This window comes from Bos taurus, chromosome 4, assembly GCF_002263795.3.
Source record: "Bos taurus isolate L1 Dominette 01449 registration number 42190680 breed Hereford chromosome 4, ARS-UCD2.0, whole genome shotgun sequence".
NCBI lineage: Eukaryota > Metazoa > Chordata > Mammalia > Artiodactyla > Bovidae > Bos > Bos taurus.
In genome coordinates, this window is record NC_037331.1 from 87,529,460 (window position 1) to 87,546,344 (window position 16,885).

The 16,885-nt window shown below is 37.3% G+C and overlaps 1 protein-coding gene across 1 annotated transcript in view; it reads right to left on the reverse strand.

Annotated features, from left to right (window-relative positions):
* Window positions 1-16,885, reverse strand: part of SLC13A1 (solute carrier family 13 member 1) — a 104,081-nt gene that overhangs the window by 65,399 nt on the left and 21,797 nt on the right. The window contains exons 2-6 of the mRNA NM_001193219.1: window positions 15,317-15,445; window positions 13,216-13,352; window positions 10,842-11,029; window positions 10,194-10,251; window positions 10,067-10,115 (exon numbers count right to left, since the gene is read on the reverse strand). Of these exons, the coding sequence (NP_001180148.1) occupies window positions 10,067-10,115; window positions 10,194-10,251; window positions 10,842-11,029; window positions 13,216-13,352; window positions 15,317-15,445 (561 nt within the window). The remainder of the gene's footprint in view (window positions 1-10,066; window positions 10,116-10,193; window positions 10,252-10,841; window positions 11,030-13,215; window positions 13,353-15,316; window positions 15,446-16,885) is intronic.

The window sequence follows — 16,885 nt, forward strand, 5'->3', positions numbered from 1 at the left end:
TTTTATAATTGTGACTTTACCTTAAAAAGTCTGTTCTTTTTTTAATGAGATTCAGGATAGAGTGAAGATAAATGGACCTATTTAATCTGCCATCTTATTGGAAGATGTGATATTTCTCTTTTAACTTTAAAATACAAGTAAATAAATGATTCTTGACTAATAATTCTTGCACAGATTGACCTTTGTGTCTCGATGGCATCCACTCTGGGGGATGATGGAGAAAACAGGGAAAGGAGAGGAAAGCTCCAGAGTGCATAGACAGTGACAGTAGGGCCATGCAACCCTGCTCACTCTTGATGTGCTGAGTTTATATGGTCTTGGTTAAGAGGATAACAAATGATCCTTTCTAGCTTTAATTCAACCAGTCCTTCCACAATGTGCTTCTGGCTTTAAGTGATTTCTACAGGAAGTTACTTAAAAAAACCCTAGAATGAAGACAACACAAGAAAATGTAAGAGGACATCCTTCTCCTGCCCTTGATGTAAACTCTTCATGAAGATCTGGTAAGGATCTAATCAGCAATAATCTGAATGACTCAGAAGAGCTGGTAACAAATTTGAAGTTATCAGCAAGATTCCTTGAATAAGGATTTCTATCCATTATAGTTAATAAAGAATTATGATGCATAGTGTGAATCAGGATGTTAGTTTATACATTAATAGTAATAGTATAATGAATAGGTATTTAAAATTTAGCACACAAAACAGGACTTTTCAAAAATTCTGTTTTCATCAATGGTGAAAATCAATTAAATCCATTATTTATTTTATAAAATGTTATATCCTGTTAAGTATTTAGAAGCTTCCTTTGTAATTTCTTAGTGAAGAACAAAAAATCAAAACATACATGCTATTGAAAAAAAGATTCTGCTCTTTCATAGTGGTAAAAAATGACTGAAATATAAATAACATAGCAGCACAGGACATCAGTACAAGTGTGTGTGTGTGTATGTGTGTGTGTCTGTGTGTGTGTGTCTGTGTAGGATTTTATAGAAAAACCAAAGAACAAAAAGATAACAACTGCAAAATAATGCAGGAAAGAGAGATGGAAAGAATAATTACTTGAAAAACATAGAAATCTGGCACTAAAAATTACTCTACACTTAAAAAGTCACAGAAAATTCAAGTGGATCAATCTTGTCAGGCAAAATTTTCTAACCTGAATAAAAATGCAAAAGCCAATAATATGCTTTTTATAAGAGAAACATCTAAAGTATAAGGACATAGAACTATTGAAACTGAAAGGACAGAAGTAATGCCAAGTAAACACTAGCTTAAAGAAAGCTAGTATTACTACTACACTTTCATCAGACAAACGCTAAGATTCCAAAATATTACCATTGATTAAACTGCTGCTGCCACTGCTAAGTCACTTCAGTCATGTCTGACTCTGTGAGATCCCATAGACGGCAGCCCACCAGGCTCCCCCGTCCCTGGGATTCTCCAGGGCAAGAACACTGGAGTGGGTTGCCATTTCCTTCTCCAATGCATGAAAGTGAAAAGTGAAAGTGAAGTCGCTTAGTCGTGTCCGACTCTTAGCGACCCCATGGACTGCAGCCCACCAGGCTCCTCCGTCCATGGGATTTTCCAGGCAAGAGCACTGGAGTGGGTGCCATCGCCTTCTCCGACCATTGATTAAAAGGGACAGGCAAAATGGTAAAAGCATTACTTAGCCAGGAATATATAAATATTCCAAACTTATAGGGAAGTAATAACATAATCTGAATAATCTAAGATTATACAGAAACCAAAACTGACAGATCAGGAGACATAGACATATTCACATCATAGAGGGAGATGTTAACAAAACAGTGGCATTCGTTGCTGGCTAGCCAGACAAAAATTGTTACATCACAGACAACTTGAAAATCACAACTGGCAAACTTGATCTAAAAGGCTTAGAAAATACTGCACCCAATACGTTGAAAATATGCAGTTCTTTTTAAGTAAAATGAAATATTTATCACAATTGGCCATGGCTAGTCCACAAATCTGCCTCAGCAAGTTTAGAAGAACTGATGTCATACAGACAAGCTTTTGACCACAGGGAATTTATGTTAGAAATAAAAAACAAGAAGTAGCTACAAATGTTTCATTTATTTCAAAATTTAAGACATACATCCAAGCAGCCCATGGATCAAAGACTAATATAATGGAAATCAGAAGACACAAAAAACTGAAAAATATAGAATACAAGTAAAGCAGAAGAAATGGAAGAAAGTTTGTCTCCTCAAATTTTTACTTTGGAAGAGAAGAAAAAGTTCAAACAAATAATGCAAATTTATATTTTAAATGTAGCGAAACTAAATGGAAAGATGAAGTAGACAGAAGAAAGTAATAAAAAGAAGAAACTAATAATGTATAACATGAAATAGGATCAAAAGAGCCAAAAGTTGGTTCTTTGGCAGACTTATAAAATGTACACTTTTGGAAAAAAATATTCTAATAGTAGGAATGAAAAGATATATAACTAAAAATACTATAGAAATTAAATAGGTAATAAGAGACTATTAAAAACAACATGCAACTAAATTTGAGATGGCTGCATAAGTTCCTAGAAAAATACAAGTAAAACTCAAGGAGAAATTAGAAATGTGACTAATTCTAAACCCAGGAAAGTAATGGAAGAATTGCTAAGTATATGTCTGTTCTGCCTTTCGTGTTCTCCTTTCTGTTTCCCAGTAGCTGGAAGACAGAATGGACAGAGGGCAAGAAGGCAGCCATCTTGAGCGTGAGGTAGCCGTCAAGTGCTGATGACGGCAGAGCAGAAACAGAAAGAGTCAAGGTCATCATGACTGTGGAACCATTATGCCAGCCTATTTCTGTCTTATTAAAACTATTGTTATTTTGGGTGTTTGTTGAGATGAAGAAGTAATTAATAGAAGCGGTAATACTGAAAAGAAAACAAGAAAATGATTAACTTGAAATTCTGGAGACTGTGGCTGCCTCCATAAGGGGTTGGATATGATTGTGTGAGGAAAGGAAATGGAATCAAAGAAGAGCTCATGGGGATTTTTAGAAATTGTTATGTCCTTTTTCTTAAGCTGGGGTGTTGATATAAACCATTTTATCATCTTCTTTAAAATTTTTGTTACATTCTTTAAATATATATATATATATTAAAATATTTCACAATCAAGATACATGAGAAACAATTTGGGAACAAAATAAATGTACCCTTTTGTTAGGGAATATCATTGGACTATGAAAAGAAAAATATTGTTGAGAATTTTAGGAGACAAAACAAACACAGTATTAGAATAAATTCTATGGGAGGTTTATTTTATGGAGGTTTACTGTACAGTTAGGGGAAAGTACAGTTACTTCCAACATGGCAAAGCTCATGATACTTGCTAGATAATATTTCCACAATATAAAAGGTGAAGAACCACGTTTTTGTGGTTCAAAATTAAGTGATATATAGAAGAAAATGCATTATCAATAGTCAATTATTTCGTTAATAACAAAATGTTTTGTGGAAACCCAGCTAAGTAAACCAATGGAGCCCAGCTAGGGTTTTGACTACAATAAACGTTAAAATCTTGAGTGAGGCTGTGCTCACAGGCTGCTGCTATGATTCTTCTTTTTTTATGAATGTCAAAATAAATTATTCAGAAGTGAATTCACCTCACCACCTATTTTTTATTGTTGTTATTTAGTCTCTCAGTTGTATCCAACTCTTCTGTGACCCTATGGACTGTAGGCCATCAGGCTCCTCTGTCCATGGGATTTCCCAGGCAAGAACACTGGAGTGGGTTGCCATTTCCTCCTCCAGGGGATCTTCCCGACCCAGGGATTGAGCCTAGATCTTTGAGTCTCCTGCATTGCAGCAGATTCTTTACCACTGAGCCACCAGGAAAGCACCACCTGCATGGTGAATCCCAGTACCTGAATCAGCACCACCTGAATCCCACTATATGTCAGAAATATCATCCCTTGTTCCGATTTAATACCATTGATAATGAGGCTTCCAGATTCTCAACTGAATGGCATGAGTTCTCATAAATTGGATTAGTGAGCAGAATAGTTATAATTTCCTTTAAAACTTCAACTTCATCTTGTGTTCCCAGAGGCGCAGAAAACTGCCAAGTTAAAAAAAAACCAAGTAAAATGTATAAACTTTCAGCTATGAGTAAGGACTGAGAAGCCATTGACTAGACACGGTGACTAGAGGTGACATCACTACACTCAACAATTGAAATTTGCCAAGAGTAGAACTTAAATGCTCTCAAAAAAAAAAAAAAAAAAGATAAATATGTGAGGCAATCAATATGCCAATCAAGCAGATAGGGGAAACCATTTCACCATGAATACTTCTTCAAATCACCAATGCATACTTTAAATATCTTATGATCTCTTTCAACTTTATTGAGGTATAACTGAAATAAAATCATAAGATATTTAAAGTGTACATCATGGTGATCTGATCTACATATGCATTATGAAAAGATTATTCCCACCCAGCCCTTAAATACTTCAGTTAACAGCATGTGTCCCCCACTTCCTCTCTCTCTCTCTCACTGGTGACACATTCAAGTATCAGTCCCTTAACCAATCTCAACCATACAGTAATAGTATCATCTCTAGTCCCCGTGTTTTATATTAGATCCTCAGACCTTATTTATCTTATAGCCAAATGCTTATACCCTATTGCTAATATCTCCCTATTTACCCACTCCCACCCCCTGGCTCCTGGGAACCAATTTTCTATTCTTTATTTCTATGAGTTTTACTTTTATTTTCAAGATTCAATATATAAATGAAACCATGCAGTATTTGTCCTTCTATGCCTGGCTTCGGAGAAGGCAGTGGCACCCCACTCCAGTACTTTTGCCTGGAAAATCCCATGGATGGAGAAGCCTGGAAGGCTGCGGTCCATGGGGTTGCTGAGGGTCGGACATGACTGAGCGACTTCACTTTCACTTTTCACTTTCATGCATTGGAGAAGGAAATGGCAACCCACTTCAGTGTTCTTGCCTGGAGAATCCCAGGGACGAGGGAGCCTGGTGGGCTGCCGTCTATGGGGTCGAAAAGAGTCGGACACGACTGAAGTGACTTAGGAGGAGATGCCTGGCTTATTTCACTTAGCATACTGCACTCAAAGTTCATCCATGTAATTGGAATGGCAGAATTGCCTTTTTTTTTTCTCATGGCTTAATCATATACCATGGTATATGCATACCACATCTTCTTAATCCATTCATTCATTTTTTCCATATTTTGGCTATTGTGAATAATGCTACAGTGTGAGTGCAGATATCTCTTCAAGATCCTGTTTTCATTTCCTTTGAATATATACCCTGTAGTGGGATTGCTAGATCCTGTTTTAGTATTTTGATCCATTGTTTCCTATAGTGGTTGCGCCAGTTAATATTCCCACCAACAATCCATAGGGGTTCCCTTTTCTTCAACAACCCTTGTTATCTCTTGCCTTTTGGTGATGCTGTGATTCCTAAAGGGTATGTGATAGCCTTTCTCTTTCTCTCTGCTCACATCTTTATAACCTGCAGAATTTGGCTGGATGGGTAGAGGAAACCCATAGTAGGTTGTGTCAAGTGAGGTCTCAGCGGTGCTAAAAACTGGCTCTGCTGGTCAACTAACTTCGCCTGGTCTAGGAAAAGGGAAAAGCAATTTAGAACTTTTGTTTGTAGCACCTACCTGACCTAATTTAAAATGCCATTTCCACATTTGATCTAGGGGCCAGATATTCTAGAATTGATATCTCCCTACTTGGCAGAAATAACACCCCTAGTCCATGATATTATGAACCATGCTTATTACTTTTATAGGGGTCTTAGAATTCTTAGAGAATATTAGAGAGTGCTGTTTTATAGAATTCGATTTCGAATAATAAGGATTTCACCACCAAACTAAACAACATCTAATTAAAAGCAAGATTCAATTTGTTCAAGGAAATTTTCCTTTGAACTTTTCCTTTTGGGGAAACTACAAATTATATAAGATGAATGGAAAACAATTATTTTAGGCCTTTCATTAAAAACATACTGAATTTCCAATTCCTTTCATTCAAAGATGCCTGGAGGTTTAGAAATTGAGCAAGTGTAAAAATCTGAGATATTTCTTTGATTAATACAAGTGCTTGAAAAAAGGAAAAAACATAGCAGCTTGATTCTTCTTTTGGTATGTAAAAATTGATTTCTGGATACCTGAAATTCATTTCTTATGGAAATAATATGAGTGATGATTGGTCTTCTAACTGCTCCACTGGAACCTGACAAATATTCCCTCATATATGTCAGTGTCTTTTGGGATCTTCCTTTCTTCTTGTTCCTTTTCTTCTCTAAAAATATTTCAGCTACTTTTGGAGTAATAAAGAATTTATGGGCTAAATACCTACCTACCATTTTTATTCTGGGCATGAGTAGGGAGCTCTGCTAATGTTTGGGCCATTGCCTATGGTGAAAAGGGAACACTGAATCTTTTTCATGTATGCAGCTTAGGAATGAGACTCAGATAGGAGAGCTCCTGAATCATTTCTGAAATCTGAGGAACTGATGAATATCCATCAGGTTCAAAACCAACATATAATCATCACCACTGGCTGCTGTAGCAGCAGCAATAGGAAAATTACTATCAAATTATCATTATCATCTATACCAATACTTTGCAATTCTAGTAACAAGAATTTTAGGACTGATAACGTTTACAAAGAACTCATACAACTCACTAGCAAAAACAACCAACCAATCAAACAAGCAAACAGAATAACCTCCCAGACAATCCAACTGAAAAACAGGCAGAGGAACTGAAAAGACAAGTTCACAAAGAAGACATCCAAGTGGTCAACAGGTACATGAAAAGGCGCTTAACATCACTAATCATCAGAGGAATGCAAATCAAAAGCACAGTGAGTTATCATTTCAAACTGCTGAAATGGCAATCATTATAATAGCTTTATGCTAAGTGAAGTAAGTCGGGCAGGGAAAGACAAATACTGCATGGTAACACTTTTACAGGGGCTTCCCTGGTGGCTCAGTGATAAAGAATCTGCCTGCCAATGCAGGAGATGTGGGTTCGATTGCTGGGTTGGGAAGATCCCCTGGAGAAGGAAATGGCAACCCACTCCAATATTCTTGCCTGGGAAATCCCATGGACAGAGGAGCCTGGTAGGACAAAGTCCATGGGGTAGCAAAAGAGTCAGACAGGACTTAGTGACTAAATAACAACAACGATCATTGATATGGGAAATCCATAAAAGCTGAACGCATAGAATGGAGAGTAGAGTGTTGCTTACCAGGGGTTAGAGGGGAGAGCAGGGGGAATGGGGAGATAAAGTTTAAAGGGTACCTGCTTCCAGTTTTAAGATGAGTAAGTTCCAGGTATCTAATGCAGGATTATTATAATTAATAACATTATATACATTAGTTGAAAGTTGCTAAGAGAGTAAATTTTGAACGTTCACACTGCAATAAATGGTAATTATATAATATGATGGAGGTGTTAAATAAAGTTATGATGGTGATCACTTTTCAATATGTAGGTGTATCAAATCAACATGTTGGTGATTCAAATGTGTAAAAACATGGCAAAATGGTGTAAATTACCAAAAAACTCTATGTCCTTTTGTTTCTTCTTTTTCTTCTTTGAAATTTATTTTAAACCATCCTCTCTCAAAAAGAGTATTTGGATTTTTTTTGACTTGTAGTTCACATTCAAAGCCAAACCACACAGGATTTAATTTAATTCAATAAAATGTCTTATCTACTTGATGAAAAAAGCAGAAGACTGAAACATTATGAATATAAATATTCCTTCCATTTTATAGCTAGATTAAGTGGATACAAGTAGATACATACATAATCATTAATCTTTAATTATCCAGTTTAAATCAAGAACAGGTGCAGTTTATTATAACAACATGGTATAATAATCTACTATGTTTATATCTGAGATTTGTAATTGTCAAAAATAAAAATCTATCTTAAATGTACAGTATGTGAAAAATACTTTCATGTGACCCCCTATAAATAGCACTTTATTAGAGCAAAAAGTTATCCCTTAATTTTTCTTTTACACCAAGCTAAAATTTTATATATGAAGTTATAGAATGACCACAGAATCATTGTTCAAAGGCCTAGCTCTTCTCTACCAAACTCAGAACTTATTATCTTTACTGCCTAAAATAGACCCCAGTTATCTCACATTTCCCTGTTGAAAACTTATTCCTTCCTCAGTGGCATCACAAACCTCCTTTTATCTATCTTTCTGTAACAGAGGCATCTTCCATGCTTTTATCACTTTCATCCACAGAGTCATATTAATCAGAAAGTCCAGTTAGGCCCATACCCTCTGTCCTTCACTTTGTTACCACAGTAAGCTTCTCAAAGGGCAGAATTTACCATACTGCCTCCTGGCTTCAAAGCTTTCCATTTCCCTTAAGATAAACTAGGATCCTTTGCATGGCACAAACTACTATTTTTCACCTGGCCCAACCTCTCCAAACATTTCACTTTCCACAGCTCATCCCTGGCACCTACACTGGACATGCTTCCTGAAAAATTCCCTCTCTACATTTTGGGGTCTTTGAATTTTATGTATTCTCTGATTACATTACCTCTTCTTTTTTCATTCCTTCATTAATTAGCCAAGATAATTATCTATTGAATACTTACTCTCTGTCAGCAGAGGAATGTGGTAGGGTGTTAAATGGGGAGCAAAGTAGGCCTGGTCCTTGCACACATGGAGGGCGCATATTTCTGACTGTGAGTGCCATCTTCCCTCCAGACTCAGATTTCTTGACCTCGCATTCCCCCTTGGCAATATTCCCAGACTGAGCTAGTTGTTTCAGCTTCTGGGAGATCTGGTCTCTGTGTATACCCTTGGTGTGGTATTTATGTCACAGTTTGCTGTTTTTAAATTCCATCTTCTTCATTAGACCCTGAGCTGCTCATGGTAAAGAGGAGGTCTTTTCATCCATAGACTTTCCTACCATGCCTGGGACAGTGCTGGATAACCAAACCATTGGAAGGGTCTTGATCTCAAATTTAAGCATCACACCAGAAAACTGGGTTTCTAAAGATGACCCCAAGAGAGTTACCAAGTGAGTGCAAGTATACCCAACAGTTTTTAAAGCTCATTTCTGATGCATTTTTCTGTGATACACATGGCAGACTGCTGATTTTCTATGTCCTAAAAGAATTATTTCCCTCCCTAAAGATGATAATATTTTCAGAAATATGTATTGAATTCTCATCCTAAAAACCCTTAAGTACACTGTAGCTAGTGGTATAAAACTTATCACTACATTAGTTTTCTCTTTACATAAAAATCACTCTTCCTTAAAGATTTCTGTAAATAACAAGATGGTTTTCTTTTTCCTATTCAGTTGCATGCTAATGCATTATAGCCTGAGGAAGGAACATATGCCCCACTCTCATATTTCTAATGCCATGGTTACTGTAGGACTATTTCTGTGCAGGTTTACTTTTCAGCGGTCTCGAGATATATTTCTCCCAGTAAAACCTAGTATAGTATTTTTATATTGATTTATTCTGGGAAAATGAATTCTACTGGATAGTTTACAAAAGTCTTATTCCTTCCTTTAATAGCCAGAATGGCTACAAACAGTGCCTCCATCTTCATTTGACGGTAGCAGCTTATGAATTCTACTAGAATTTACTAGCAAGAAGGACACTAAAGATAACTGGGTTGTAATTATATGAATAGGAGTTGCTGTAAGTTCATAACCTGGAAGTAATAGAATGTGCTTAATAAAAAGGCAGCAAGATTTTGATAAGGAAATGAAACAATATTCTGAGGCTAGCATTATATTTCTTTAAATTACATATGCAAACTGCCATCACTATGGTATCTGTTAAAAAGAGAAAATGATGCTGATTTCAGAGCCTAAAACTTTTCTATGAGGATTTTGATTTCAGTCCATCCATGAAGGCTTATCAAACCATCACACCATGCTTTGACGTAGGCAAGTAAAGTAATTCATAGACAAGGAAGCAAGTAACAGATTTTAAAATGCATACATATCTAACTGCAGATCTAATATAATTTCATGTATAATTATTTAGAGAGAATCAAATTTAATGTACCTTTTCCAGCTCCATCTTGCTTGAAATTTTCCCTGCATCATTACTGTATCTGAAAAATAAATTTACCCAGTTTATAATTTCATTAAAATATAATTCTGAAAATCCTAATCAAAATAATATTCTTTACCCTGGAACTGGTTTTGTTTTCTCTTTTCTTTCATTTGCTTCTTGTCCGTTAATACTTTCTGCAAAACATTAAATAGAAAAAAAATTAAAATGAAGGATTATCAGTGTATGTGTGTGTGTGTGAAGGTGGAAGCATTATGAGAGGCTGAAAATAAACCAATTCACTTTGTACTGACATAACCTTCATCATAATAAAGTGTTTTACAAACACCAATATCCTCCCAACATTTTTCTCACTAAATCAAAGCAGTTTATCAGAACCAGAAATAACCAAGGTAGAATGTGATGCTGTCTCCAAATAGAATACAGGAATTAAAGGTTCACAAATTATGCAGGAAAGTCATTTCAGGGTAAAAGAGTAACCTGAGTCTACTGATAAAGACATAAAAGAGAGTTTTATCAGATTGATTGAAGTATAGAAAAGTCATTCTTTTTCTTCCCCTTTTGTCAGAGAATGTAAATTCAGCCATTAATTGAAGGTAAAATATTTGGGTAATATAACTCCCTTGTATAAATACTGGGAAATAGAGGTAGAGTAAGGTTGAATTCATATCATGCCTGTATGGATAATTAATTCAAAATATAATCCTTGAGTTTATCCCATTGCCCAGATAGCTAGATCCCACCGTGGCCAAAGCAAATGTGATACCATCTATTTCCAGTGCCTGGTTGGTAGATCCACTGAAGTAAGTCATCTGAGTAGCCTCCACCTCTGCTTCTGCACTGATGACCTGCTGGGCCACAGCCTCCACGATGGGCATCACCATGGCAGCAGTAGAGGTGTTGCTAAGCCACATCGACAGGAAGGCGGTACTGCTCATGAACCCCAAGGACAGCCTGAAACAAGAGGGCCTTCAGTATGAATTGTGCTCTCTAGCTTCACCAGCTCTGTAGTACTTACCTGTAAAGGATGTTGTTTGTGAGTTGAGAAGTCGTTTTTACAAAACATAAAGACAGTTAAGGTTCCACCCAGGTAAAGAACTCTGAGAACAGGATAGACAGGTAGAAATCCAAATGGCACATGTAAGACAGGACTTATTATGAGGTTTGTCTCCCTGGAAATTGTAAGAGTCTTCTCTCCAAACCAGAAAAAATGATAAAACTTATAATCAAACTGCAAGTTGGTAGATGGTGTAACAGCTTATAATATTCTACCAATATTCAAATGCCCTTTAAAGATGGCCCATCTTCAAATACTAGTAAAATAAGGTGAAATTGGCATTCGCATTTAGGATCCCTTATTCTTTCTTTTATATTTGGGGCATATCTCTATTTGTGTATGTGCCAAGGAAGAACAAGGGCAAGGAAGGAGGTTAATATTTATAAATCTGCTTTTTACTTGTTTATTACTCTGGTTCAGTATACGGTGGGTGGAGGAAATGGTTAAAATCACTAGCTAAAATGAGGTTTCAGAATTTTCTGTAGATTCAATTATTCATGCTCTCCTGAATCTGACATTCCTGCCTGTTGTCAAGAGCTGGATGTATTACATTGTCTCCTCATACAAATAGAGTAATCCTTCTCCCTTAAAAAATAACATACCTAAAATTATAAGCTTTTAAACCATGTCTATAAGCTTTCAGAATCACAACTGGGGGAAAAAACACAATCTCTTTTGAGTAGGAGGTCCGAGAATATCATTCAGATGCATGTCTTTCCATATAGAACCATTTATGAAATTCTCTTTCTTTTGAAATAGATCTACAAGAAAAATTTCACATTCTACATTCCAACTACAGATAAGGTGGATATTTTCTATGTGAAAAATGAAACAAAACTTTTAAGAAAACTGCTTAAACAATAAACTATTCTTAATTAAAAAATAGAAACCATTTCAACTTAAGGCATTGGCAAAACAATCTCTCAATACAAATCTCTCAGTACAAATAGATTGGGAACTGGTAAAACTTTTTTGTGATGAAAATACCTTAACTTGAAAAATCACTTAGTGGTGAAATGGACAGGACCCTGACCCACTGTGCAGATTCCACCCCCTGGGGCCAGTGAGCAGATGGCCAAGGAAAAGAGACACATTTCTGTAGCACTTCAAGAGGCATGGAACACCATTTCATTTTAAGAGTGAAACGTCCTTAATACATACATGTTCTAAAATTTTTAAGTTACAGATGTTTGTACAAAATAGGCTTCATCTGATATACTGAATGCTTTTTCTATTTACAAAAGAGTGTGCCCCATAAATGATAAACACAGACATTGTTATACCCTGACATGAATTATGCAGCATAATTCAATAAATTTTCTTATGTTTAAAGAAAGATGAGCTGGGAAGAATCACCTAAGGTTTTAAAGCATAATGCCATTATGTAAATGATTATGACACTGGAGTTTTGTTTTGTTTTGTTTTTAGTTTCCATCTATGTTCTTAACAAGAGCTAGAATTAAAACCAAAATGGCCAACTAATTTAATGGATTTTGGTGGGCAAAATTTATTTTAGTGGGCAAAATCAGTCCAATGAGTGATTTCACATTCTATAGATGAAACTTCTTAATTGATTGTTTTACTCTGGAACAATTCATTTAAAAAGAGAAATGTTCACCTCAGAATTTTTCTGCACATATTTGTATTTTGTCAGTAAAAGTCTTTGTCTTTGGTTCTTAACATCCTTCTTGATGATCAAGGATATTCTTGAACAAGTCTTGAATGTGTAATCAGCCCAATAAACAAGATAGTACTGAAAGCTAGTCTGAAGTCTATCAATCTTGTTTGTTGAGGTTCAGGCTTCTCTCAGCTTTGACTCTTTCAGAGCATAAAAGGTGGAAGAGTTGTGTGCACTTATTCCAATCTCCCTGTAATTAGACTTGCAGTGAAATTAAAGTTTGTTTCACCTCCAATTCAAGTACCCTTTATATCACTTTCATTTTTGCAGAGGGAAAAAAAAAATCATGAAATTACACTGTCATACAAATGATTGCCTGGATGTGCATTACTTATCTGGTTATTTGCTCTGTACAAAAATGGTCCGTATGGAATGTAAACCTGGAGCAGTAAACACAGTACTTACCATGCTGGGTTCACACCCACCATCATCACCATTCTCAGAGCAATCCTTTTGTGCAGATTCCATTTTTCTATGGATGTTGCTAAACAGATGACTCCAATCAGCAGTAGGTGAAAATCTTTGAAATAAGCAGATGCCACCTGAAATTACAATTAAACCCGTGAGTATTTATGCTGACGAGGGAAAAACAACATTGCACCAGAAAGGCATTATTTTGCTGCTCCTAACTCTGACCTTCAACTACATAATCTTTCTATTTTGTTGGAAGGAATGCAGATGTATGTGAATACAAATGTAAATCAGTTCCACATTCTTATCCAGAAAAAGTAGCATTAAGAAAAAATATACATAGAGAGAGGGTACCCATATACTGAGTTTTTACAGACCTGAGTAACCTCAGGCATGTGCCTTCTATTCCTTAGTTTCTCCATCTGTAAACTGGGGCTAATTAGTTTGCAATCCTATAGCAGACTGGCCATGGCTATGATGAGGAAAAGTCTCAGGTCAAGCTCTGGCTCACCAATGTCTTCATTATGCCCAGACTGCAGTCATTCTTCTGTATTTTGAATGGCGATTAGTAGAGCATACAGACACTTGGGCAACCATTTGTAGCAGGATTTACAAAAGAATTCTCTGAGAGGTACATTAATATTTTTCTTTTTCAAAAAAAGTTTCTGTGGTTGAATAAGTTTAGAAAACAGAATTTCTTAAGATTCTACAATTTTATTTCTTGTAGGCCTTCTCCAAATCTTTAAACACCAGTGTAAACTCTCACTCTCAAAGAGGGGGATACCCGATGCTACATAGTTTTCAAACTTATCTAATCATAGAAACCTTATTTTAAAGTACCTCATAGTGATATTCAACAGTCCTGACTTTACGAAATACTTGGCTTAAATTGAATCACAAGGCTGTGTTGAAATCCTCTCCCACGGGGGGCAGGGGACACAAAAAACTGTATTGTGGGTTATATTTCAACTACGAAAAAAAAAAAAAAAAGACCTGTGTCATGGGTTAGTTTTTTAAAGAAATCTCCACCCACAATATTGGACAGATGAACTTTATGATAGTGGTGCTGTACCCAAGCAGAAGACAGAAATCCAGGGGATAAATTACATGCCTGGCATTGGAATGTGCCATCTTTCCTGAGAATGTTTCAGCTGAGGTCTAGGCAGTTGTATGCTGAGTGGCAGAGACTTGCATGGAGACAGATATTCTGGCTTCAATGCATTTCATGCTTTTAATGGGAAACTGAATCCATTTTCTTCAGATGGGTACCCTTAGATTGTATAAAGGTAAGAAACACCTCTCAGCATGAATAAACTCCTCTCAGTAAGAACAAAAAGGAAATACACATGAAAGTTAAGTTGGCTTTATCTTCTGAAATGGCAGGTTTCTGGAAAAGCAAACAGGGAAGCTTTTTCTTCATTAAAAAAAAATTACTTTTCCAACACTGTATGAGGCCGAATTTTGTTGACTAGAAAAAGCTGATGCAGGATGTGAAAGAACTGGCCCTTTTGCTAGGAGGGAGGCACCGGGCATAGATCACAGCCTGGAAAGATCAGACATGCATTTCTTCTACTGACACTCACAGTTCAAGTAACCACAGCCTGAAGGTGGACACATATGCAGAATTCTAGAGGCAAGGCATAGCTGGAAGTCTGGAGGACTTACGTGGAAGCCTTACCAACAGGATGTTTTTGTTGTTCAGTTACTAAGTTGTGTCATTAAGTCGTGCTCAACTCTTTGCAACCCCATGGACTGCAGCACGCCAGGCTTCCCTGTCCATCACTATCTCCCTGAGTTTGCTCAGACTCACGTCCATTGAGTTGATGATGTCATCCAACCATCTCATTCTCTGTCGCCCCTTTCTCCTCCTGCCCTCATTCTTTCCCAACATCAAGGTCTTTTCCAATGAGTCAGTTCTTCTCATCATGTGGCCAAAGTATTGGAGCTTCTACTTCAGCTTCAGTCCTTCTAATGAATATTCAGGTTGATTTCCTTTAGGATTGAGTGCTGCTCCTTTTAAATACAACTTTCTCACTGGAAGTATCAGCACAAAATAGGGAATCTAATTAAGTCAAACATTCGCAGGAGAACTTACTTCTTTGGAAGTCATGATCCCAAACATCGGGAACATTAAGCCAGGCAGCAACGCTGTTATGGACAAAGGCAAAGCTTCTGTCAGCCAGAATATGGCGATGACAAAGAGGGTGTAGGCACATTCTGCTTCCTGGACAGAACAAAAGCAAGATGTCAGGTGAAATAACAAGGCTGAGAAATCATTGTTCAAATCGCAGTCACATTTGCTGAATAGAGAAAGTAAGAAGAAACTCCGCAGGTCTCTGCACCTTAGAATAGGGCAGCAAATGGTTATTTCTGAGGGTCTCTAAGCCTTGGAAGAAAAGTTATGACCAACCTAGATAGCATATTGAAAAGCAGAAACATTACTTTGCCAACAAAGGTCCGTCTAGTCAAGGCTATGGTTTTTCCAGTGGTCATGTATGGATGTGAGAGTTGGACTGTGAAGAAGGCTGAGGGCTGAAGAATTGAGGCTTTTGAACTGTGGTGTTGGAGAAGACTCTTGAGAGTCCCTTGATTCCAAGGAGATCCAAGCAGTCCATCCTAAAGGAGATCAGTCCTTGGTGTTCTTTGGAAGGAATGATGCTGAAGCTGAAACTCCAGTACTTTGGCCACCTCATGCGAAGAGTTGACTCATTGGAAAAGACTCTGATGCTGGGAGGGATTGGGGGCAGGAAGAGAAGGGGATGACGGAGGATAAGATGGCTGGATGTCATCACTGACTCGATGGACGTGAGTTTGAGTGAACTCTGGGAGATGGTGATGGACAGGGAGGCCTGGAGTGCTGTGATTCATGGGTCACAAAGAGTTGGACACGACTGAGCAACTGAACTGAACCGAACTGAAGAGTCAAAATTTAATACACATAATAAACCAATGACATAAAAACATCCTCGTTTGTTATATTTTCTTCACATTTCCTTCAAACTAGGTAACAGTATGTCGTCAATTTTCTGTGCTCATGTCAGCGTTTATGGGTGTTTGCCCTTACTTTGGAGAAGGCAATGGCACCCCACTTCAGTGCTCTGGGCTGGAAAATCCCATGGATGGAGGAGCCTGGTGGGCTGCAGTCCATGGGGTCGCTAAGAGTCGGACACGACTAAGCGACTTCACTTTCACTTTTCACTTTCATGCTTTGGAGAAGGAAATGGCAACCCACTCCAGTGTTCTTGCCTGGAGAATCCCAGGGATGGGGGAGCCTGGTGGGCTGCCGTCTATGGGGTTGCACAGAGTCGGACACGACTGAAGCGACTTAGCAGCAGCAGCAGCAGCCCTTACTTTCCTGTGGCTTGTAAAATTCACACCCTTCCTTTTAACTGCATTTCCTTGTTTCTAGTTTGGTGGGACTCATGCACACCAACTTTTCTCTCTCTGTACTAAAAAGGGAAGTCAATCCAGAAGAAAAAGTTAGATGTACTTTTTTGCATAGAAAGAAGGACACTGCCTAGTTATGTGCATGGATAAGACTGAATTTGCTCCTAAGTGATGCAGACCTGGAGGCGAAGAGTCTTCTGTTTGGCTTTTTTAGAAAGACAGTTGAGCTTCTATGGAGACACAGGGAACTAAATAGGATAGAGGCTCTTAATGTAGT